Source organism: Fundulus heteroclitus, chromosome 11, assembly GCF_011125445.2.
Source record: "Fundulus heteroclitus isolate FHET01 chromosome 11, MU-UCD_Fhet_4.1, whole genome shotgun sequence".
Taxonomy (NCBI): domain Eukaryota; kingdom Metazoa; phylum Chordata; class Actinopteri; order Cyprinodontiformes; family Fundulidae; genus Fundulus; species Fundulus heteroclitus.
The window spans coordinates 31,064,991-31,091,115 of record NC_046371.1 but is presented as its reverse complement, the minus strand read 5'-3'; the positions used below and the strand labels follow the sequence as shown (position 1 = coordinate 31,091,115).

Genomic DNA, 26,125 nt, shown 5'->3' with positions numbered 1-26,125 from the left:
TATATATATATATATATATATATATATAAACTGTCTGAAAATATGGGGGGGGGGGGGGGGGGGATGTATACTCTTTTTTTTTTTTGTTTTGTTTTTGGATCCCCACCTGGAAGGTGAAACAAATGTGAATAATAATGACTAAAGAAGCTGTCAAAGCTCATCTAATAATAAACCTTTTCAGGGGTTGTTTGTAGACTCACTTATGTGTTGACCTGTTTCTGTGATCAGCATTTAACACTATAAAGCAGCACATCTTTGTTTCCAGTCTCTGTTCTGCGCATGTCTATATAAGTAGAGAGGAAACTGTCCTGAATGTATATCCTGAATAAACATACATTAACCCTTGTTTAAAACAAGATGTCCTTCCCTTCAAATGCAACATGGTAGTTAAAACACGGAAATTTAATTATGGCTCCTTAACATAAAGCGTCTATGAGATTTAGGCGTTATTACACAAGATAAACCGGCCGCCGATGACTCTCCGACCTTTACTGTCGCCATCTGGTTAGCTTCCCGTGATTGGTCAAAGCCTCTTGTCTCCACCCTCTTCTGATGACTACGGACAAATCTGATTGGCCGAGAGAGCTCCATGCCAACGGGTCGGACTGTGGGCGGATCAACGTTCAGACACAGGTATGGATGGACAGAGCATTGTCTGAAATACAACAAGATCACTATAACGCTGGTAAGAGCTTTTATTCGGTTTATTACAAGACAAACTTTTGTCTGTTTATTCTCTGCAACTTTGCCGTTCAGCTCATTTTCACTGCAGCAGTCTAAATAGTGTTTACATCAGATTTCTGTGTAGAAACGATAGAAAACTGTGGACTCTCGGGGAGTTATTGCACTTCGACCCCAGCTTGGACTCCATAATTTATGACATATTACACTAACGCTTATTAAAGATACCCCAGATCCAATTATTTCAGTGTTATGGCTGCTTAATGATTTTCATCTCCTCTTGAAGATTTCATTGTCTGACATTATTTCTGTTGCATTTGTCGGGTATCGATTACCGTTTTATGTCTAGACTTAATCCTTTTCAGTGTTAATTCAATCCTAAAATTGATTTGAAGATTTCACAAAGCAGTTATACTTTACAAACTTGTATTTTACATCATAGCTACAAAATATAAATGCCGATTTAATGATAACTAATCATATTGTGCAGTTCCTGTCAGAAGTTTACGTCCACTCATCTGGATCAATAGTAGCCTACATTAGTTGAGGTTTTAATTTTTCTTTTAAACTAATACTTTCTCCAGAGAAGCTAAAACATACATCATTAGTGTTTTTTTTTTTGTTTGTTTTTTTTTTTCATTTTCAAATCAAGCATTACTGTATCATGGGTTTTCTCTCATTCACCTAATTTCACAATTATGCATACGCCTTCATTAATGTATTTGTATAAATGTTCATTGTCGGAGAATAACCATGCTTGGAGTAGTTTTCACGATGCTTCTGTCATAATTCTTCCTTGTTATTTGACCCCTCGCCTTATCAGGTGTGTTAGCATTTATCTGCACTGGTGGGATTTCTCAGGTTTAAAAGTCTCATTTTGGTTCCTCCAAGCATTTTAGCATTTTTGGTAGATCTTGAAGACAGTTTGTGTCAGATTGTTGAAACTTGCAATGCGATTGAATGTTTCAGCAGAACAATGATCCTGAACTTGAAATCTCGGTCTATGCCAGAAAACCCACCAGTCTGAATTACAAAAAGTGGTCAAATATAGCCAGAATACAGTCAGGAGATTGCTGCTGACTACAAAAGCATTTGTTTTTTCTGCATATTGCATTTTATCCAAATATAAATGCAAATGTGTGTCTTAATTTAAACCTTGATGTATAATCTTTTGGTAATGAGGATTAAAGAACGTTTATATAAAATTCAAGCCTGTGCACTGACGTTTTGTTTTAAAATTTAAATAAAGTTGTAAAGGTGTCATTCCCTGCTGGGAAAAAAGTATGTTTTAAAAAGCTCTGTTAAAGTGCAGACATGACACTCATTCCAACGACGAGGGGATGAAAACATCTCACCAACACTATAGGTACATATAATTCTAACTGTGGAAACAAGGATAGCGATACAACACGATTCAATGTCCATCTTCATCAAAAGGCTATGCTGCTCTATGTGTCATTTCCTCAAGTTTTCCGTATTCTAACTGATGACTCTTATCTGTGTCAATATTTTCAACAAGAGGACAAAAATGGGACTAAACAAGAAAGCGGCCAAACACAGACTGTCGCATGAAACAGAAAGAGAGTTTGGAGGAACTCTGGGTAAGTTAGACCCCTGCTGCAAAATTAAATACAGTCACATCTTTGATGGCAGAGTCATGTAAAAAAAAACATGCCAGTGTGTTTATATACTTGAACATGTGGATATTTATCATTTTATAGACTAACTACTGAGAACGTCTTGTAATATAAATAAACAACAAAAAAACAACAAAGAAAAAGTCCTTTTAAAATGTATGTAAAATGTAATAAAACTTAGGACAGCACCTTTATTTCCAGCTAAAATGGCCAAAACTAACCATAGACATACTGTATTACATCAAGCACATATTATGAGAAGATTATTACTCAGCGTTTTGAACGAGCTGTGCCTTGTTCAAGCCTTAGACATTTAGCTTGGCATGCTCCTGACTCACTGTTGAAGTGAGAGTGAACACCATGGTTAGATGCACGTAGTGGTCTGGAGGACATTCAGAACACATCCACTCAGTAGAAGTGTGGCCTTCGAGACCAGTTTACTCTGACAGCAGACCGCAAGATGCCGCAAGTCTCCCAAAATCTTATCAGGACAGACCATTCCTACTGTAGATATAAACTTGCATGTGATTCATACTTGCCTCTCCGAACAAGAACAGCAGACTGAAGTTTTCCACAGAGAACTGACAGACAAAGACCAGCGCCCGTATTTCCAAAGAATCCTAAGACTAGAAATAGCTCTTCTAAGAAATAGCTAATTCTAAGATTTTTCTCAGACTTTTACCTCAGTAAGATGAAAGTTATTCACAAAGCATCTTAGGCCTTGTGTGACAAAATGTTAGGGGTAGTGAGGAGGACTTTTAGAGAGCCAAGCAGGGAAGATGTTGGAAACAGAGACAGATGGCTGATCCACGGCCTAAACAGTGGAGGAAATGAGCACATAGACTTTAATAATCATACAATTATTACTATGTAGATAAGATAAACTTTATCATCTCCATAGAAGGAAATTCATTAGTTTCAACAGCCCGACGGGTTAAATGTATGACTCTAGTAACGTAATTTTATTGAGGATAAATAAATAATAGGAAAAAAACCATGAATAAAAAGTGGAGAAATTTACAAAGAATATATAAAAAACAGGTGAGAAAGTATGTTCTATATTTCCTTATACTATTGCCTTTACCTTTCAACATTTTCCTCCCAGAGCTGCGACCTGTGCGCTGAGCAGCGCTGCTGTCCAATTCGGTTTTATCCACCTTTTTTCCCTCCATTTTATGTTGCTCGCTTTGCCAAATCCAACCGCTTTATACAAGCAGGCAATCCGAGTAAAATGTTGACAGCTGAGTGTGCATTAATATCAAATAGATGAAGTAGTAAAACGACTGGCGAGCAATAATAAATAAGCAAATCAAAATAATTATGAGGATGTAAATAAGGTGCGTTCAAACATTTTAACGCTTTGATCCTTTGATCAATAAGCACACATTTGTGTTGTTTTTTCCCCCCCTGCACCATCAACCAGTCACAGCTCTTGAAAGACAGAGTCACACCTAGCAACGGGGTCTTTAGTTTAATCAGTAAAACAAAGTTAATTTCTGCTGTCTGCTGTACAATTAATTCACTTCCTTTTCAGAGACAAAACAAAACAAACAATCCACGTAATACGTGAGCTTAAAGAACTGAATATTTAATCAGAATCAACTTTATTCACCACATTTGTGGGTGGAATTAAGGAATTTGACTAAGGATTCCAGTGCTGGCATCAGGCAGAACAGCAAACTACAATCTATAACAGGAAATACATTATTTGTACTCCAGTATGTACAGGAATTTATTTTTTCCACAGCCAAGTAGCTAACCTGATTGTAAAATGTTCATTAGAGACGCAGCCCGGGGGTAGAAACTGGCTTTGTGTCGGCTTGTTTTAGCCTTCAGCTCCCTGTAGCGCTGACCTGAAGGAAGGAGTCTGAATAACCCATAACCAGGATGAGTTGGGTCCACAGCTACAATACAAAGTCGTGAATGGAATAAAAAAAAAAGCCTCCAAACTTCTGCACTTCAAAATAAATGTGACACAAAAGCTTTTTCCTGTCACCTTTTGCTGTTCTTACCTAATTCCCTTTATACGATTACTTAGTAATGTATAGTAACGTCATCTAACTTTTAAAAGAACATATGCACTAATGTGTAAAATATATATGCTTCTGGACACTAATAACAGAGTGGTTTCTTTATAAAAATTGTGACCATGAAGTAAATATTGTGTGTTTTGTAGCTTATCTGTTGGATCGTAGAACTGTTGCTACAGTATCACTTTAATATGCTGGATGTTGAAGCGCAGTAACAACTGTTATTTCAGCACATGTACATGTATCCCAACATGCATCAGTTTTATTAGCTAATTTTTTTGAAATATCTTCCCTACCTGCCATTATACATCTGTCCCATTCTTTTGATTCATTCTCACCAAACAAGCCTTTCTCTATGTTTTCCTCTAGTCCAGTTCTATGTATCTATATATCTTTAATGTTTTGGTTGTCTGGTGTTGTGTCATCAGTCAAGTTTTTGAAATGTTCTACCTTCCCGTCATCTTGTTCTTTTTCCCTCCGTTCTTTCAGGTGCTGTGTGCATTCCCATTTTTCTCCCGCTGACTGTGCTCTTCCTGATCTGTGTAAGTCAATCACCTGAGGCCAATGTCTTCCAGTTGCCACCTCGGCTCCCCACCACTGACCAGCTGTGGGACCCGCTGGCTCCCATGCTGCTGCTGGGATGGATTGGACTGCATGCGCTCCTCTATATGATGCCACTAGGAAAGGTCTGTCATATCCACAAGCCTGCTATACCTTTCTATTTACATCATATTCAGAGAGTTGCTTATGTATTCACACCCCTCGAATAAGAACTGCAAACCTATTAAGACATGGTTGACCACCTAAATTGACTGGCCAGTTATGGATAGCGTTAATCAGAGAAGCAACCAAGAGGTCCAAGGTCACTCTTGAAGATTAGTGAGAAGAGAGCATTCATTGTGGTAAAGCGGCCAGTTTGAAGCTTTTTGCAAGCCAAGTAGGAAGAAGCTGCTCTGGTCAGATGGAACCAATACAGAATACAGATGAATACAGATACAAGTCACACTTTTCAGATAAGTTTTTTGTCAAATATTTTGGAATCAATGTTGCATGTTTTCTTGTATTTCACAATTATGCACTACTTTGGTTTTTGGTCTATCACATAAAATCTCAGTAAAATACAATGAAGTCTGTGGTTGTGATGTGAGAAACTGAAAAAGTTCAATGGCTGTGGATACTTATAGCACAAATATAGCAAATAAATAATCAATGATAAACCAATAAATTGTTTATTATTGTTTGTTATAACCTTCTGTGTGTGAATATATATTAATATTCCTAAAATACATCTTTGGTTTCATTTGTTTGTCTTGATTTCTATATTTAAGTAAGACTGTGCAACACAGCGCCCCATGTGGCCATAAGTAACACTCACAGGAGGCCTGACCTTTGCTACACTTTCTGTTAAGACTACATTATCATTATCATTATATTATTGTGTAAGAACACGAACACTTTTGTTTTATTATCTATTTTTTATTAGTTCTTTTTATTCTGCTATTGATTTTTGTTGCTGTGTTTCTTTTATAATATGGGCTGTGTGTCTACAATAAAATCTATGTATGTATGTATGTATCTATCTATCTATCTATCTATCTATCTATCTATCTATCTATCTATCTATCTATCTATCTATCTATCTATCTATCTATCTATCTATCTATCTGCAAATTACAACTTTTAATTAATAAAAAGCGTAAAACAGAGGAACATTTCATGGAGGTTTTGGTCATGGGATGCACGACTGCATTTTTCCAAAATATATGTTACGATTACCCTATATACATTATTACTGCTGTCAAGCATGATATTGGTAAGCCTGTTGGTTTGACTGACCTCGTGATTCTGCAGCATAAGTTTACCAACATGCCCTGTCCAGTATCGGGCACCTTTATCAACGAGGATGTTAATGCTTGCTTTGGTAAAATGTATCATGTTTTTTTTTTTCTTCTTCCATGCAGGTCTCTGAAGGATTAGTACTAAGGAATGGAACCCGCCTCAAGTATCCCATAAATGGTATTAATGAGCTTGGCTACTCTGTTGATTAATACTTTTGAAAATGAATCTGCATGGCCACATAAATACATCAGAGTGTGATGTTTTATTGTACAGCAACACCATATTCCACATATTTTCCTAAATATGACACTGCGTTCATGGCTGTCTGGGCAAAAGTTTACCGGAGATAAAGATTTCCTCTATCTGCAAACTTTTAGCTTTTTTTTAACGCAATCCTCAATCTATTTTTCTTTATCTCTCTCTCTCTCTCTCTCCAGGGTTCTAACATTTAGTTTTGTTTGTTTTCCTCCCCGAGGTTTTCACAGCCTGTGCATCAGCGCCGTGTTACTGATGCTGTTGCTGGGGTTCGGCGCTCCTCTGGGATATCTGTTTGAGCTGCTCGTGCCTCTGGCGGTGTCTGCCATAGCCGTTTCATTCCTGCTCTCCATCTACCTCTACGTCCGCTCTTTTTGGGCCCCCTCCCATGCTCTCGCCTTGGGGGGCGACACAGGTGAGAAACCGAGGTTCATCGCGATAGAGAGAGTCAACGGCAAAGCCCTGCGCAAACATGGCTACTGGCTACTCACTTTGCATTTGAATGCCCGTTTGATGGATTGGAGGGTTTCTGGTATTCCTGTGGGTAGATATCTAAGAGCATTCTCCCTTTTAAAGCAAACTGACCCCGCCGTGCCAGCTACACTGTGTTCTCATGTATCCTCTGGCAGAAAGCATCCGTAAAAGACAGAAAACAGCCCTAATGTTATTCAGTTTCTGAGAGGATCGCTTCTATCACTGCTAATAGAGAGAAAAAATTCAAGAGATGAACTGAAATGTATCCCTTCTTTTACCCTGTAAGCTGTATATCTCATCCCAGTTCGCTATAGCACCAATTCGCCACACACGTCACCTTAAGGCACTTTAATTCAGTTCTATTGAATCATACAGACAGATTTGTTAAAACGTTTTCTAATGCTGGTCCAAACATGCAATGTTTAATCTACTTTATAATTATATTGCTCTGGTGTTGAAAATAGCACATACATGTAGCCTATAGAATGTGAGCATATTAGCACTTTGACAGAAGTAGTGAAAATCCAATGTGACGCCTCCTGGAGTCAGAACCCTGACTAGGATGGGCGGATGTCCCAGTCAGCCTTGAGATCAGCTTCAATATGGCTTCTGTGCATCTAAAACGTTGCAAAGGCTGCAGGATTAAACTGTTTTACACTTCTCATATTTCTGTCTACAGTTAAAAGGTGGTACACACAGAACTATCCCGCCTCTTTTTTGTCAGATTTCTTCCCCTTTATTTATTGTTTGGCCCTTTGAATCTAACCTGACAAAAGCCAGATGTATTTCGCTCCGCCTAGCTCCACTCACATACATCTAGGACACCGCCATAAGAATTGCCTTTATTGAAGGCTGGGCCTTATCAAAAATTAATTCTTGCATATGATTGGATAAGCCACTTGTCTGTCATCTTTATTGACGTGCTATTTCAACCACTCACACCGAAGCTAACAAATGACGCTGTGATAGCGACGCAGGAAAAAAAAAAAAATAATAATAATAATGTGTTTGCGGCTCTAGTGGTACGCGTTTTATTGACAGTGAGCTGACAGGAAGAGGGGGGAAGACAGGCGGCAAAGCGCCGCGGGTCAGAGTCGATTCTGGGCCTACCGTGTTGAGGACTAAAGGCCTCCTAACATGGTTCGCGCTAACCGCTAACAAAACTTGCCAAATCCGGTCGGGAGAAGGGCGAAAACATCGTTTCCACCAACAAAAGCCTTCAGAGCCGTTCTCTGTTGTTCTTTTAATAAAACAATATTAGGTAGATTGGACAACACAGAAGAAATAGCAGCATCAATGCTAACGCTTGCTTCCTCAACGAGCCGCCATTGCTATCAAAACAGTCTCACGTCATTGTCGCGTCTCCACTACGTCACATCTATGAAATGCCAGCCCTGCGTCCTGATTGGCCAGACCATAAAATTGGTTGGAGAAATCACTCTCTATGGGAGATGTCCCAGATGTATGTGAGTGGAGCTAGGCGGAGCAACATACAGCTGGCTTTTGTCAGGTTACTTTGAATCATCTTGTCACTGAAAAGTGCTTTATGCATAAGCCTGCCTTGCCTTGGAGGTATAGATGGAGAGAAATACTCTGTTGGGGCTTATACTGCTAATAGTAGTGAGCCCGATCACTGAGCACAACAATTAGCAAATCACACTGGGCACCAACACCGCTGTCTTTGTCTGGCTCTCATTGTAAAGCCGCTACCGGCGGCCACATTGGATGTTGAGCTTGGTGTTGCTCGGAGACTTTTCCGGCTGAGATTCCAGTTTATGGTGTTCATTTAAAGAAGCATGTTGGATATATATTATGCATTCATTTCAAGTGAACATTAAGCCTTAATAAGCGTTGAGAGCACAAATACTTTCATTGCTAAGTGCTTTGATGCTGTTTATTTTTATGAGTGTGTGCTAGTTTGACGGGTAAATGGCCACTTGTAGTTAAATGTCCTGAGTCAAGAAGAGTCAGTCATTAAAGACAGCCGAGCTTTAATTGTAGAAAGGCTGTAAGAATGTCAGGTGGTGTATTATTGAAGCTTTTATGAAATGAGAGCATTCCGTTGTAGGTGGTTGCCATGTTCCCCTGCTGTTGATGTTGTGTTTTATTAGTTTAGCTTTTTTTATTCATAGCACCTTTCTGCGAACATTAACAGTAAAGACGTACAAAGAACGGATGTTTTTTTTTTTTTAAGTTAACTGTACCTTCTTGTCGGTTGTGTTGCAGGAAATCCGCTGTATGACTTCTTCATCGGGCGGGAGCTGAACCCTCGGGTCGGAAACTTTGACCTGAAGTATTTCTGCGAACTCAGGCCAGGTCTGATTGGTTGGGTGAGTAAAATGCAACAAATCCTGTTTCTGGCTAACCAAATACAGAGAGGTTCGAGAGTTTTTTTATATCCCAATTTTTTTAACTATTACTGAAAAATACTATGTATGTTTTTAATTTTTTTTCTTGTGTTTATATATCTAAGTCTGTTGACTGCATGCATTAATTTGTGTTTTAAGAACCGAACTCGTTTTTAAAAACCCAACATGACCATCAGGTGGCACTGTTGCTCTCCTCTGATCAGTTTGCAGTCCCAGGTTGTCACAGAGCAGAAGCTGTTTCTTCCCTTTTGACCCAGCACAGTACCGGATTTATTGGACATTTTTGTCTCGCTTCCGTGTCCCCAGAGAGATTTATAAAATATATAGTTCAGAATTAAAACTTTCTATCACTCCACCGGATCCCTGAACAATGAAAATACCATAATAATCAGAAGGCCGTTAAGATTTAGTAAGAATGGAAAATGGTTTCCTTTGTTTCCTCTGTAGTCACTGTAGAAACAGTTAAACCTTTGTTCATGTGAATGTTTTAAAGCAACGTGCGTAGGAGAGCAGAAGAAAAACCTTCCACCAACTGGCTTCAGACAATGTGTGGGATAGTTTCTTACATCCTTGGAAATGTCAAAACTATCTACTTTTAGCATTCCGAATTTTACAATTGATTATAATGTACCAAATCAAAACAGTTAGGTGAGTCGGCTTGATTATGTAACGGTAAATTATTACTGTTTATTTACAGGATGAAGCTGCAAGTTTTCTGGGTTTCAGAATATCTAATAGGAACAATAGGACATTGAATTCTAACTGGGCCATCATCGAATTAAATATCAACGAGCAAACTTTAAATCTACAAGTGGGAAGTCAGTGACTTAATAGACTAGAACATTGTGATCATGGGTTTAGTTTTGTATCAGGAGGGGCAGCTAACTCATTGCCACCAGCTTTACAACTTGCTTCTAATGTGACAGACCAACAAGTAAAATGTAAATGATACGTTTTTTACAGTCTTCAGCCTTTTTTTTGTGCATTTGGAGATTAAAAATATCGGCCATCCTTCTTTGCAAAGTAGCTCGAGCTCAGTCAGACTGAGAAGTTGTGATCGTCAGTTCTCAAGTCTTGCCACAGATTCTCAGCATGATGCTACCACCACCGTGTTTTGTGGCGCGGGTTGTGTGTTTAGGGGGATCTGTGATTATGTTTTTTTTTGTCACAAAAAAGTCAGATGTCGGTGTCTTCTGACTTAAGACTTTTAAAATAATGTTGAAAACCATGTTTAATTTTCATTCCCCTTGTTGTAAAATCTACGAAATATAAAAAGTGTAATGCATGATCCGTTACTGTTCCCGTCCCCTCAGGTGGTCATAAACCTAGGGATGCTGATGAAGGAGGTGGAACTTCGAGGATCTCCCTCCCTCTCCATGATCCTGGTCAACTGCTTCCAGCTGCTTTATGTAGCAGATGCTTTGTGGAATGAGGTGACCACTGTTCCTTTATGTACAGAGATATATAATATGTAGCGATTCAGCTCTTCATTTTCTGTTGTTAACATTGTTTGTGCTATTATCGTATATCGCCAGGAGGCTGTTCTAACAACCATGGATATTGTGCATGATGGTTTTGGGTTCATGCTGGTGTTTGGTGACCTGGCCTGGGTCCCTTTCACCTACAGCCTGCAGGCGTCCTTCCTGGTCGTGCACCCACAGACCCTGTCTTTGCTCAAAGCCGCCGTTATAGTGGCGCTGAATGGTGAATATCCCTTTCCCTGGGATTAACAGCGTTGCGTTTCAGGGATGTTTGTTGACGGCATACACGTTTGTGTTTGCCATCAGGTGTTGGATATTACATTTTCCGCAGATCCAATTCGCAGAAGAACCAGTTCAGACGAGACCCGACTCACCCAAGCGTTTCAGGTCATTCATTATTTCTCTCCTCCTTTTCACCGTTTTTTTTTTTCATCCTCCCACGTAAGCAATGCAAATTTCCTGAGGGAAACTATTTTCTCCTTTCTCATTTGATTTGATGTGATTTGCAATAAAGTAACTCTGCTCATGCATGTCCTGCTGGTGTCAGAACAGGGAGGGAGATGGGAAGCTGATGCGAGAGATTTTAGCCTAATCTGCATTCTTCACGGTCCTCCTTACAGGACTGGAGACCATTGCCACAGCAACAGGGAAACGGCTGCTGGTGTCAGGCTGGTGGGGTCTCGTTCGTCATCCCAATTACCTCGGTGACCTCCTCATGGCGCTGGCGTGGTCCCTGCCATGTGGTAAGACCGCTTAAAACTCCTCGCCGCCTTGTTGACCAACGTCACACAGTCCCCAGAGGCGTTTTATCATAACGCGGAGGCGATCGCGGAAGATCAATGCCAGGTTAGGAAATACATGGTATACAGCTGGCCGTATGAAACAGAACTTAAAGCCACCCATGGTGCTCTCCATCCTCCTTATTGTGACTGCTGATGTCACAGCTACAGATTAGCAACAAATGGAAATTAAAATGAAAAAATATAAATGATAATGGGGCCCCATAATTTCTACGATTCGACCTGTATTTCAGGAAATCAAATAAAGCTGAGGATAAAATGTGCACCATGATTTGAGCCATTATGGTCTGCATTAAACTTTGAATCAGAATCATTCCCTTCACGTCACCCCTTTCCGTCCCTGACTTTGGCTTGTAAAACGAATTAGAAATGCACAGGTTGTTTTTTGTCACTTCTCTAACTAGTTAGCTTTGCGGAATCTCACTACAATGTTCTAATATCAATTAATCAAAGAAGTTCCCCGCTGTTTTTTTTTGTTTTTTTTTTGTTTTTTTACATCGTTCTCACACTTACATGGGCTCACTTAAGACCTTCTGACAACATGAAGTAGGATAAAAGAAATCAAAGGGCTACATATTGTGCCTTTATCTACAGAAATTCAAGGGCATACGAGAAACAAAGTCACTGATCCAGGAGAATTAAAAAGCCAGACAGCATCCAACGCGCCTGCAGGCCTCACCTAACTCTGTTTATAGTCTGTTCTGTTCTTGGTCTTCTTAAAAAAAGAAATAACCAAGAGTGTTTTGTGCATTATGGTTCAAAGAATACGCCTCGATCATTGTGCTTGAATTACATTTGTAACCATTATGTTTTTCTAAATAAATGCTTGATCATAGGATACGTTGGTTTCCAAGTGCATTGAGAAGATATTTGTTGTGAATGAGCGAAATCAAAATAATTGGACTGGATTGAACAAAGAAGCAGCTTCCTACTGGCACATATACTGCGCAGTTACAATTATCTTATCTAATTTCTTTTTTTCTTTTTTTTAAAAAAAAAATCTTACTACTTGATCTTAAACTTGATCCAGCGCATAAGAGATAATGAGCATGAAAAGAAAGAAATTGCGCTCGTGGGCTTTCTGTTTATGTTAGCTTGTCAGGTCTTTGCCACATGACAGGGATGCTGTTCCACTTTTTCCAATCAAAGTCTTCCTGTCACCAGTGGCTCAGCGGAGAGGGCTCCTGCTGACAGCCATGGGATGCTCTTCCCTCTCGTCTCAGATAGTTGTTGTTTTTTTATACTGTGGTTGCTGAGCACATGTTTTTGCGATGGTCCCTATTAAATGCATTTCACTTTTCAGACTGTTATTCAACAGAGAAATAAAATGGGCTCCACAGTTGGTCCCACTGTTGCTTTGCAGCAAGAAGGTCCTGGGGTCTGGCAGCCTGTCCAGGGTGAACGTCTCATCCTTTGACCACTGGGGATAGGCAGCCCCCCCCCCCCCCCACCCCCACCACCTCCCACCGCGACCCTGTACAGATAAGCGTGTAGAGAAAATGGATGGATGGAGAAAGAAAATAGGTCAGATAGAGTTGGAGGTCATGCATTAAATACCCATAATCTGGTCTGCTGCAATGAAAATCTGAAACTCTTTTCCCCAGAGGCACCACTTTACCAGGTAAACCGCACACATCATTCCTCCAAGGTGACTCCTTGCGTTTAGCTCTTTAATGTATCCGCAACCTGCCGCTGTTGAAACCTCCTACATTTAGACCTTATCGTTAGTCCCCCAAGACAGGATGACTAATAATCAGGCTTACAGTGATTTTTAAAGCGGTTCCACATTCTTAGTGAGCAGATGTATAAACCCTGCGTGGTAAACCCACAGCAGCACAGATCTCTGCGTAAAAGCCCGGTGACTGTGAGAGATTTCTTTACTGATAACGTCGAGCGGAGAGGATTGACGGGCCGTTCACGCGTGAACCCTCTTGTGTTCTCAACTTTTCTCATGTGGGTCATCAGGATTCCTAGCGTAGGACAGCAGTGCACATTCAGACCTGCTTTAATCTCCTTTAATGTTGAATGATAGGACTTTTAAGGTGCCGATTGCCCTCTTTTCCCGCGCTCCCCGCGCAGCTGTACATCAAAGCGTCTTAGCGCACTGGGAACCAACCAACGCTATCCTCACTGCTTTGAGGTCATCTTCAATATTCCTACATGATGTTTTGTATTCCCTCCTCATTTTCGCAACCTTGTGAGTACACTGAGAGACACTGTATAGGTCACATTAACCACAGCGTGTTGCCTGGTGTACTACATAGTTTTATTTTTAGCTAATTTATGCCACCATCACATTTTCTAAGGCCTCATCTATGGTGAGTAATATCTTATAATGATTTGCAGCTCCCTCAGCCTTTATTGGCACCCCTGGTGAAAGGATCCTTCTTTTTCTCTCTTTTTTTTTTGTAACAGTTTAATCTCACCCTGAATCTTAAAATCTAATGATTTAGTAGGGGGAGGGGGGGATTCCTGCCTAAATAAGAATGATAATGTTTTTTTTTGTTTGTTTTTTCACAAACTCACCAATTCCATATTTACTGACACCTGTCACAGTTCTGATTAATATATATCGGACGTGTTCTTGCATCGAAACTTGTAATTGTTAATCCAGAACTTCCTGAATCCTGGTATATAAACATGACATGACGCTGGGGCTTATACCTCTTTGCCCCTCAACAGAATGGGAAAGTCAGGGGAACATTGACGTAACGCAGTATGTGGTCTTTCAGACAATCGCTACAAGAAAATAGCTTCTTGCCTAAACTTTGCTGTGTCTGCAGTGTCACAGTAATGATTACGTTTTAAACAGCGGAAACTGCGACAAACAACGGTTTGAGTTCGTCTTTCCACCACAACCAGTAAAGAGGCTGCTAAAAGCGATTGAAAGTATCTGTCACTTCCTTACAAAAACTTCAGCTATGGGTCATACCTCAAGTCAGTAAGCTAGATATTATCACTGTGCCAGCTTTCCAGTTGGAAAGCATGCCAGAACCCAGCCAACACGTGAATGTGGACGCTGTTAAGAAAATCACCTCACATTCATTTGGTTCCCACTTCCGCCTGCTTCAAACCTATGAAGGCAGTTAATGTAGATTTTTACCCACAGCAATTCAAATAAATTGGTTGGGGGAAAAGTATTTTAACTGGAACCGCATGCTTCGGTCCAATAAAGCCAACATTGGACTTTTTAAACACTACATGCGGTTCTGGCAGAAAACCCACCTATGCCCTCATTTGAGTTTGGTAGCAGATGTGTTATGTTGTGGGCCTGTTTCCCTTCCAGATTCCCTTATAACCTCGTTAGAGTTCATGGCAACATGAACCCTTTGAAATACAAAGCGTTTTCAGATACACATCTCTGTGCCACAAACAGGAACCTTTTAGCAGGTTATGGACCTTATACCACTACCACCTCTTCCAATATGTTCTCCACTTTTGACCAAAGAGTAAGATCTTGTCACTGTTTGCCCCGTCCGGAAGCCGCCTCACTTTCCTCTGAACCGTCCCTGAAATAGAAGCTGTCAGACTTTTGTTACGGTTGACGTTTCTCTTTACCTCTCATTGATATTCAGTTTAAAGTGACTCACTGCTGAAGCAGCCATTGTAACTGAGATCTATTATGCAGTTTCTGTCTTAATTGCTGGTGCAAAACCACAAACTGAGAAATTCTGCTCTCCGTATAAAAAAAAAAAAAAAAAAGCAAGAAAGAAAAAAAAATATCACATGTTCCAGACTGAAGAGAACTGCTCTGACAAAAACTGAGGAAACAATGGCTGACAGACAAAGGCTCTAAGTACAGGCTTATAAAGTGACCGTCAAGATGAATCAACACTGAAAAGTATTAGCACAATCAAACAGCTATTCACTGCCGGGGTTCTGTACAATAAAGACGGAAAAGAAAATGTTCAGCTATTTGCAGGGGAGGCTGTGCTCTTGATTACAGCTTGTTGAATGTGGTTCACATCACAAGCGCTGGTAAGAGAAGGTGTGAGTTTCTCTTCTCCAATCCACTGATTGGAAAAGGAGGGGGTGGCGTTTTTAAGTTGCTTTTTAGGTCATTTATACTTGTTGCCATCTGTGTGTTTCTGTTTTTTTCTTTAGGCTTCTCTCATGTCTTGCCTTACTTCTATGTGATTTACTTCACCATCCTGCTGATTCACCGGGAGGCCCGGGATGACAGGCAGTGCAGAGCCAAGTACGGACTCGCGTGGGACGCCTACTGTCGCCGGGTTCCCTACAGGATCTTCCCGTACCTGTACTGAAAGAGGACGGAACCTAAAGGAAAGGTGGTGCTCAAGCTCAGGTTGAATCGAAGTGGAAATCAAATTTGAATTGCACGGACTAAAAGTGGTAGCTGTTACTCCTACGGGGGAACCTACCAATTGAGTTCAGCGCTTAAATAAGCCCTGATTTATAAATGATAGCACACTATGTATAATTCCTTCTATTCTGACTTTAAAAACCTGAGGATTAGACTGTAGGCTGGGCCAATCAGCAACATGCATCTCCTTATGTATATAGTTATGTGAAAATATATTTTACCAAGAGAAAAAAAGTGCCTTTTTATTCAAGCAATATTACAACCGTTTGTGTTACAATGTCAGTGAAATGTATTGATGGCAGTAAAATATATTTGGAATAAATAAACATGGCAAACTAAGTTTGGAGATCTGATTTGTTTTCATTTGACACATTTTAATTGCCTTAATATCTATCATATTTTTTTTAAATCATGTGTCTGATAAAAGTATTCACACTCATTAAACCTTTCCACATTTTGACACGTTAAAACCTCCAAATAATTTAGTGGGATTCTATGTCAGGGGTTCAAACTTTTCGTGACCAGGGACCCCTTAGCAGCAGTAAAAAAATTTCCAAGGACCCCTATATATTCCTCATACTGTTTTTTTAAGCAGCATTTTATACTGTTACAGACATTAGGAGTTATGTATGTTTATATGTATATATATATAAAAATAGATAACCACGATGCCTCCTCCACAACATGCGTTTCACGGACCCCCAACCTGTGGTTCACGGACCCCCGGGGGTCTGGGGACCCCAGTTTGAGGGCCGCAGTTTTGTGTGATAGTTCTGCACAAAGTAGAGTGTTATTGTCAGGTGAAGGATTTTAGAATGTTTTAAAAGATAAAAACAAAAAAAGTGAGGGTTGCGTTTCCCTTTCTAATACCTCTAAATAAAAACCAGTATTATCTGATGTCTTTTAAGTCTTCAATAATTAGTAAATAAACTCTACCTGTGTGTAATTTAACATCAGTATAAACCCTGCTGTTCAGAGGCTTGTTAGTGAACTTTATTGAACAAACAGCATTACGAAGACCGAGGAACCCATCGGACAGTCAGGGAAAAGGTTGCGGAAAAGTTTAAAGCATGACTTTGTTTTAAAATAAGCATTGAACATCTAATGTGGCAATGCATAATCTATCACAGATGAGTATAGCTTTAATAAGAGAGGCAGCCAGGATGCCCGTGGTGACTCTGGAGGAGCTGAGGAGATCCACAGCTCAGGTGGCAGAGTTTGTCGAGAAAGAAAGTGATGCTCTTTCAAAATCTCTCAAAGATCATAAGAAAGATATATATTTTTAAAGCAAGCCATTTATAATTCATCAAAACGACACAGTCTACTTGTTAAGGAAAGTGCTCTTTCAAGTTTAGACCAAAACAAAACTTTTTAACCTGCTTGCAGAACAGTTTACATCACCCTGAACAAACTATTAAACCATGCCGTTGTGCTGCTACTGTTGACGCAGAGAAGCTGCTCTGGCCTGATCTTGGATGGGAATCAGCAGGGCAATATGGGAATAAATCTTCCCATAGCCTACAAAAGTCTTGAGACTGAGGTGGAGGCTCACCTTCCGGCTGGACAACAGCTTAAAACACGCAGTCAGAGCTACAGTTTAGATCCACATGTATTCATGTATTAGAAAGTGCCCATCATCCTTCGCCTGCAGTGAAAGATGATTCTACAAAGTCTCGACTCAGGTGGGCTGAATACAGATTTTCCCAACCGTGCACTGCTTCTCTTTCTCTTCAGAAGTGTGTGTTGCACTGACTTGGTCTGTCACACAAATACCTACCAAAAATATAAAAGTTAGTTATGTAACATGCAGAAGTTCAAGAAATGGGGATCTTTTCTGTAGCTGATGGACTGCAGCGGTGACACGTCACGAGCTGTCACAGTCACATGCTAATGTATTTAATCTGTTTTTAATAACCTTGTCAACACTTTATGTTGATCTTGTTTAAGCTGATCATGATGAATGATCAAGACTTGGCTTTTGAATAATTTATTCTGATAGAAAACCAAAGTTCTCTCAGGCTATAGCCGCTGCAGTTAATACTGTTTCCGAGCAGCTGCTGCCTCTATAGGAAAGTCTCCATGATGGTCTGTTGTTATGATCTCTGGTCTGCCTCACACTGTCGCTGGCCTTTATTATCATTATTTCTTTTACCCCAAACAAATTGAAAAATCCTTTTCTAACAACAGTGTCATCTAAAAATATTTGCCCCTTTTCCATTATGATTCACCCCGCGTTTATTCAGCAGATTGTGTCTCTCACTTGCAGTTAGGGGGTGTGCACACAGACAACGGCGCACTCTGCTGATGCACCTTCAATTGTCACCTTTTAAGCCCTTTTCCAGCGCAACTGGCCTCTGGCTTCGCCTACACAAGCTATTTTCTGTTGTTTTTCATATGCAAAGTACTAATTAGAAATGGGCTTATACAATGATATGATTGCCTGCAGGATGTCAGCATTTCTTGGCTTTTTACATGCGTTCATACTTGTACAAACATGCCTTCGTGCGGTTCCCATGTATACTTTTGTTGCTTGTATTTCAGAACTAAACTATAATTATATCATAGTAATTTGTATTAATGTTTGTCTTGCTACATTTTTTAAATGTCAGACTGAAATCAAACTAAATGAGCAGGAGGGAAAGCCTTTTAGACTTAAAAGCATCATTTATAAAATGAGTGATTTAATTACATTTTATAGAAAACAGACCTTACTGACGGAAGCATTGCAAGCAGCTGGAAAGCCATAATAAAAGTCAAGTAATTTTTCTGTCTCAAATTAAGCCATTAGCTGGAAATGAAATTTGCAGTCAGTTAGGATGAATGTGATGGATATTAATATAAATGAGAATGGAGCTGACAGTCAGAGTGAGTCACACTCGTGTCTCCGTCTGGGCAGACAATCCGCCGTCCACATAAAACCATAAGTGTGAACAGGTTTGACACTTTCTTGGACCCAAACACTTTGCTAAGACAACACTTCTAATTCTTCATCCGTCTGAAGATTTAAAGGAAAAATGAAACCACTATTGGAATACAAAATGGAAGAAATCACTTTTCAGAATCTCCATGGGAGAGCATGAGAGAGACACTTGCAAACGTCCTCATACCTCTTGAACTTTCCCACATTTTGTCACATTATAGTCACACAATTTGCTGTGTTTTATTGGGGTTTTGTGTCAGAGACCAACACCTCTTAGATCATTTTGAAGCAGATCTTGTCAACTCTGACGAGGACGGGGATGCTGCGTTCATGGTGATGTAAAGTGTTCGTTTTCCATCACACGGTGATTTGCACATATGCCGAAAAGCTCAGTGTGGATCTCATATAACCAAAGCAACTTCTTCCAGTTGCTTGCTGGTTCCCCTGGTTGCTTTTGTTGAGCAACTCTAATTTGCCACTCTTCCCTGAAGGCAAGAATTGTGGAATGCATGAATAATAGATATCTGTCAATATGGTGTTCTACATGAGCCGCAGATTGCTGCAGCTCCTCTAGAGTCACCATAGGCCTCTTGCTTCTCTCATTAATGCCCTCCTTGCTCAGCCTGCCAGTTAAGTGGACGGCCTTGTCCTGGTAGGTCTGCCGTTGTGTGTCACGCTCTTTCTAAATTTGGATGCTCCGTGAGATGTGCCACACATACTGTTGTAAGCACTACTTCAAACCTCCCCACAGCTGTGTCCCTGGCCGATCCTGTGTGTTTAATGGTGTTCTGCATTCATACTGGAACAAAATACACTCTAATGGACAAAGTCAAGCCTTTTCCCAATGTGAGTTAGACTCCACTAGGGCTTCCCCTTGTCTCTGACAGGGGAAGCTGTCAGAGTCAGCACTGCAAAAACGGAACTAAAAATAAGTCAAATGTTCTTGAAATTAGTGTATTAATTCTTTATTTGAGCAGGTAAATAAGATGATTTGCCAATGGAATAAGATTTTTGCACTTAAAATAGGAACAATTCATCTCCATCATCTTTTTTCAAGTGCAGTATATCTAATTATCTTATTTTAGGGGTACAAATACTAATTCCATTGGCAGCTAATCTTATTTACCTGCTCAAATCAAGGACAAATACACTAACTTTAAGAACATTTTACTTATTTTTAGATCCGTTTTTGCAGTGAGAGAGGTGTCTGATCTAGAAAGATCTTGGTCTCTACTTAGTTTGTTGCAGATGATGTGATTCTGTTGCCGTCTTCAAGCCGGGACCTCCAGTGTGCACTGGGGTGGCTCAGTTGAGAATCGACTCCTCCGAATCTGAAGCCATGTAAAAGGTGGATTGCTGTTTCTGTGTGGGGAGTCAGCCGCTGCCTCAAGCTCACGAGTTCAAGTATCTTTCAGCTGCATCATCCGTAGGTACGGTTGAAAAAGAGTTGCAGCTCCTCCTCATCAGAACAGTCAGCTGAGGCTGTCCGGGCGTCTGATCAGGATGTTTCCTGGGTGCGTCCAAATGGAGAATTTCTGGGTCTTATGTCACTGGGAGGGGGACAGCAGACCCAGAACTCACTGGAAGGACATCTGGCTTTGGTGTCTCCCAGAGTTAGCTGCAGTTACCAAGATGTTTGGGTTTCCAGATAGATGGGTGGATGAAAGGATGAAGGCAAGTGGTTGTACTGTATTTTATTTCAAGGTTTTAGAGGAAAGGGGGAAAAATACAAATGCATGCCACACTTTTCAGATTTTTATTTGTAAAAATGTTGAAAACCAGGAACCAGTATCCTTCCACCTCCAAAGTCCCAACTATGCTCTGCTTTGTGTTGCTGTATAGCATAAAATCCCTGTTAAATATACTAATGTCTGTGGTTGTAATGTGACATTTAGCAAGGTATAAATATTTTTGCAAGACAAGAGTCTGCATCAAATAATCTGACTGTTCAGTATTTGGCAGGAGCGTTGCAGACAAAATATGAAAAGCCTTTTAGCATATTCCTTTTTAATTAAACACTGAATTACGAAAAATTGGATTTCTTTTCACGGCCTGCTTGTCAGTTAGCGTGCTGGTAATCTTCCACTGAAACATGAAACTCTCACTGCATATTTAGACATAAATTTCACACGTTAGTCCTCCTTGTGGTTTTCCTGTGCTAGCCTGTCCACACAGCCATAATAGCATGATGCTCAGAGTGGCTTGCATAATAATGAATGAGCAACATAATCGCCAACATGCCTGTGTTTGTCTTTGTGCATGCATCCGTCCTCTGCGCGCGTGTGTGTGCGATTGTGTATGCCAATCCTGACGTTTCAAGCCCATCAGTTGTGGCCAGTTTCCATGGCTACATCTCTCGGAGAGAGCACAGACGTGGGAGAGAGGGGAAAGGAGTTGAGACAATTATTGTGGTGGAGGGTGCTGCAAAAGGAAGAGCCCAGGATGATGGGAGTGCAGGAGTGTGAACCGTGGGCTGAGACATGGTGGAAAAACCACTGCGTGTTGCCGTGTGCTCCTGTTTGCAGCCGCTCACAGGCGCCGGGCTTCAGGTTGTCACGGGTCCTTACCTGACTGACTTATTTAGGTCTCGTTAAAAGGTGCTGTGCAGAAAAGCGGCGGAGCAGGGCGTCTGCACCACCTTCACTTGAATACTTCTGCTTTGAGTGAGACCCTCGATGTGAGTCAACAGGAATTTCTAGTACAATTTGGTTACCATGGTGACAGCAGGGAGTGATATGTCCTCTTCAAATAGAGGAAGAAAACGCCAGCTTGAAGCCCTGTGTTCTGTCTGAATCATTATTTAGAGTATTGACACACCGCAGAACCTTTCAGACCTCAAAACAAGTCCCTGGCTTGCTTTCGACAAACAGCGCTTGTATGTAGTACCAACAAGTAGGATGTTGTAGGATTATAAAGTCTTGCACGTCAGATGCTCAAGATAACTTTCCCAGGGAGGCTGTGGGCAAGTGAGCACAAAAGCTTGCTAAAGTCGCAGCATGTACGTTAATAACAGTACATTGATCTTTTGACCATTTCAATTCAACTTAACTTTATTTTGATCATGTAAAAAATATACTGAATATACAGTGCTGATATATCTCAGCACTGTATATTCAGTATATTTTTTACATGATCAAAATAAAGTTAAGTTTATATATATATATATATATATATATATATACTGTGTATATATATATATATATATATATATATATATATATATATATATATATATATATATATATATATATATATGTCTTTTGACACATATACTGTAGAGTAGGAAGAAGCGTACACTTTTTTGATCTGACTCCTTCCCCATCAGTCATCAGGTATATTTTTTGGAATGAAATTAGCTACAGAATTTGATTAATCAATAAGGAGCAACTAAGCTAGACAATTTCCCCAAAATGACACCCATCTTCCTCTTTGCTGTATACTCATATGTTTGTAACTCTTTTTGAACTGCTGAACTGACTCCACACACAAGAAAAAAAAAGCGTCTTGTAATGATGCACACAGACTTTCAAATGCCCATTCCGTTATAATTTGTATTCCTGTTACAGAAAACATGCTGCAAATATTTCCAGGGTTTTCGACCCACTGACACGGAATAACGTGTTTTGCTGGAAATGTATCACCAATATCGATGTCATCAGCGACAGCGATGTTGAAAACTACACACACACACACACACACACACACACACACACACACACTACAAAAGTTAGTAAATATCAATAAACAATCATCTCATGACGTCTTAAGTAAAGGATTTTATAAACTTTTCTTGTGTTACTTTTCCAACTTCCTGTTACAGCTAGCTGTGCTGTACTGTTAATGCTAACCTCTACATAGTCAGAATAAACAATCTTGATCTAGTTTCAGCTCAGCTCCTTTTATTTCTGCCTTCCTCTGTCATATTTTTGTAAGCCTCTCTCTTTATTCATGCTATTGTAAAAAAAAAAAGTAAAAAATATGTAAAAAAAAACAAACACAGAAGAAGAAAGAAAAACACCTTCCCTCCTTCAGTTCTAGGGTTTTAAGAAGACAGACACAATGAAAATGGTTTGGTATTCATCGGGTTCTAAAATGATTTTTAGAACTAAATTTAACCACAAGTTTACAAATGCACAGACCATATATATTATTTATTTAACATGAACAGGGTAAAAAGAGGGAGAGTTGTGTGTAAAAACTAAACCCATGATTAGCGCGCTGCTGCTAATCATGCACCGTACTTTGATTAGCTGAACATCAGCAAGCGTGGCCCACTCTGTGAGAGTCTGGAACGTAGTTTGTGTTAAAACAATGCCAAGATGACCATGATGAACACATCAGACAACGCTGGGGAAAACCTTACCAGAAGAGCTGAAGCTATTATGGTTACAGGTATTTAGATATTTTAGATTAAATTCCCATATATTCTGTGTTTCACGCCCTACTTTAACACAACAGTTAGGCTCTTTTCCCATCAGAGGCAGACAGAGGGGTGGAACTGGTGCTTGTGACGTTACACTCCAATGGGTCTATTCTTGAGGTAATTGTTAGACCTTCTCTCTGAAGTTATAGCTTCAGCGGCTTGAGAGGCCAACTGGATCACTGATCTCATTCACAGAACCGAAACAACACATCTGAAAAAACAGCATTTTTTTTCTAGGGTCTCAGAATTTCATAGTTTTTCATTATTTATGTCTTATGGTGGTGTTTAATCATTGTAAATGACATAATGTTTTAATTTAGTTCCCTTATGGATATGGTTTTATCTGTCGTTTAAGTGATTGTCTTTTTGTTTTTAAGCTCCGTAAAGGACTTTACCGCTCTATTAAAAAGAGCTTTAATATAATGTATACAATCTAAATGACAGATTAATTGACTGATTAACACTTGAATCTTGGAAGAGAGCATACAGGAATATACAGTCCCTCTGCTGTTTTCCAAACAAGACTTTTCGACTCTGCCTTTATGGTTTCTAAATAAAATATAATGCTGGGTAGTAATCTGTTGTGTGTTTTGCACATTTACTTTCCCATGTCCTGACAGTTAAACCCCTTGCACTGAGGTAGGTGTGCCTTCCTTTCACCAGGACTGCATGTGATGTATACACCTTTCTGCCCCTGGAAACATCTAACCTGTCTAGAGCTCATGTTAGTATTCAGGAGACATTAACGCAAAGCTATAACCTGCTTTTGCTGCCTCTAAAGTGGAACCTCTTACCATCTCAGTGGGGGCATGCTCATAGTTATTCTGGTACTCTTCAAGATGCGTCTAAATGTCTCTGCAGCCACTTCTAAATGCAGCTGTTAGCTTAGACACTTTTCAGTGTGGCATTTTGTCCTCTACCCTCGTCTAATTTACCACTCTGTTTCCTCCAGAATTCCCCTCTGCATGCTGAGAGAGCTATTTTTTTTCTCGAGTACACCAGTGGCCTTGGCAGAGCAAGCTTTCCTCACAACTGGCCAGGCTGCTGACCTTCACCATGAAAGAAGAAACTGGGAAGTGTTTTTTTTTTTTGGTAGCACTGTTTTATTGGGATATGGCATGTAAATAGATGCACATCATAGTCGAACTGAATAAATATAAAGTGATTCACCAAATTCACTTTAGCAATAATGAGAAATGTATAAAAGACAGGTACAACAAAGATTTAATCAAAGTCAGTCTTCTAAAATGCTTTTATTTAGAGCAAGTACATAATAACATTCCAGCAGGCTTTATTTCTTCCCCTGTCATCATGTTCCTGTGCTTTGATAGTGATTGTCCAGACTCAACACATTCACACAGTTGGCAGAATTCTGAGGTCTCGGTGTCCTGTGATTATCTGCGAACATCTCTTGGCATTTGCTGCCTATTGCTTGTCTCCCAAAAACACTGGCAGCCTATGAAAGTCGCTTCTGTGACTCAAACTGAAATCATGCAACCTATTTTAGGTTTTCTCCTGAACTAAACGATCATGGTGGACATGGTGGACAAAAAAGGAGATTGTTGACAACTCTAAATCTCATAATGCACAGTATTTACCCATATGCATGACATTTCCTAGGAAGGAGGACTCACAGATGATGTCATGGAGTTACAAAACTCCTCTCCCTGCAGCATTTCTCCCTCTTTGCCCTAGCTCTTCGTAGACTGCATTGGGATTATACGCGTGACCGTTTTGATCTTTGAAGAAACCTTGGAGCTAATGTGAAGGACACTCTCCTGTTTGTGTATCCAGTGTCCGTATCCTGGGCAAAAAAACAAGACTAGCTGCCTGAAGCTGGCTGTCTGAGAATCTGCAAAAAGAATCTGAAAGAATTAGAGAGTCCCCCAAGATGTGACGTTCTTCCTACACACAGTATATAGTGATTTTTACCTCCAATCTCTGAGAAACACGGCACTGAAACCGTAGCTTTGCATGCTTACGCCAGTGGCAGTCCAAGCAGACTCTTGCCCCTTCCTCTAGACTGAGAGTGGCCGCCACATCTTGTCTATTCTTAGGACAATCTTTTTTCGCCTTCAAGTTCCGGGGGGGATCGTCTTATCTGTTGGTTGTCCCACATGCCAATCATTGTAACGCAAGTGTGCAAAAATTCTTTTTGCAGAAACTCACATTAAAGTTCCCACTTGCGGGCTGCACACGCACACTTCTAGTGTTTGTGTTTCCGGTTAGCTTCGGTGTTAGCCGTTCAGTTATTCAAAAAAGGGTCTTCGGTGTTTTTTTTTCCTACATTTCCAGAAAAAGTCATCCACTATGCCTTTAACTGTTTGAGTTAAAGGCATAGTGGTTTTGGGTGCTTTAAAATTGTGACTCACATTATTTCATTGAGCGATTTAAACCATAATGGTCCAAGAAGGTGAGATTGCTCAATTTTGTTCCTCTTCTTCTCCTAATAAAATGAATAAAATATGTCCAGAAAGTAAAATGAACAGACATTACCGAGTTCTGGGGACAGCCCCTGTTTTGGACGACCTGTCCTCAGCAAAAGCTGTCCCTGGAAATGTCCCAGATTTCATCTTTTTATGATGGAGGAAAAAAGCTGCACACATAACTATTTCCCGGTCCTGCTGCTCTCAAGACACGCCTCCCCCCACCCAGTCAGCATTGCGGATTGACCAAAATGTCTAGACCAGGATCCCAGTCAGAGTCTTAGGATATAATTGGGACGTTTCAATTAGAGCAACAAAATTGAATCCAGGCTTACATTATCCATGGTAAATGTTCTGTAATCTGTAATACACCGTATTGTGGTTGCAGTATACTGTTCTGTTTACTCTAATAATATAATATAATATAATATAATATAATATAATATAATATAATATAATATAATAT

General features: G+C 40.0%; 1 protein-coding gene across 1 annotated transcript; it reads left to right on the top strand.

The window, feature by feature from the left end:
- The first annotated feature begins 76 nt into the window (after nucleotides 1-76).
- On the top strand, nucleotides 77-16,229 carry tm7sf2 (transmembrane 7 superfamily member 2). The gene is given in 12 exon segments (XM_036143378.1): nucleotides 77-575; nucleotides 577-685; nucleotides 2,201-2,282; nucleotides 4,838-5,034; nucleotides 6,310-6,364; nucleotides 6,663-6,857; nucleotides 9,143-9,246; nucleotides 10,599-10,718; nucleotides 10,821-10,989; nucleotides 11,073-11,153; nucleotides 11,387-11,509; nucleotides 15,671-16,229. Coding segments are annotated over 12 exon segments (1,419 nt in total). The 5' UTR covers nucleotides 77-552; the 3' UTR covers nucleotides 15,832-16,229.
- The last annotated feature ends 9,896 nt before the right edge of the window (nucleotides 16,230-26,125 follow it).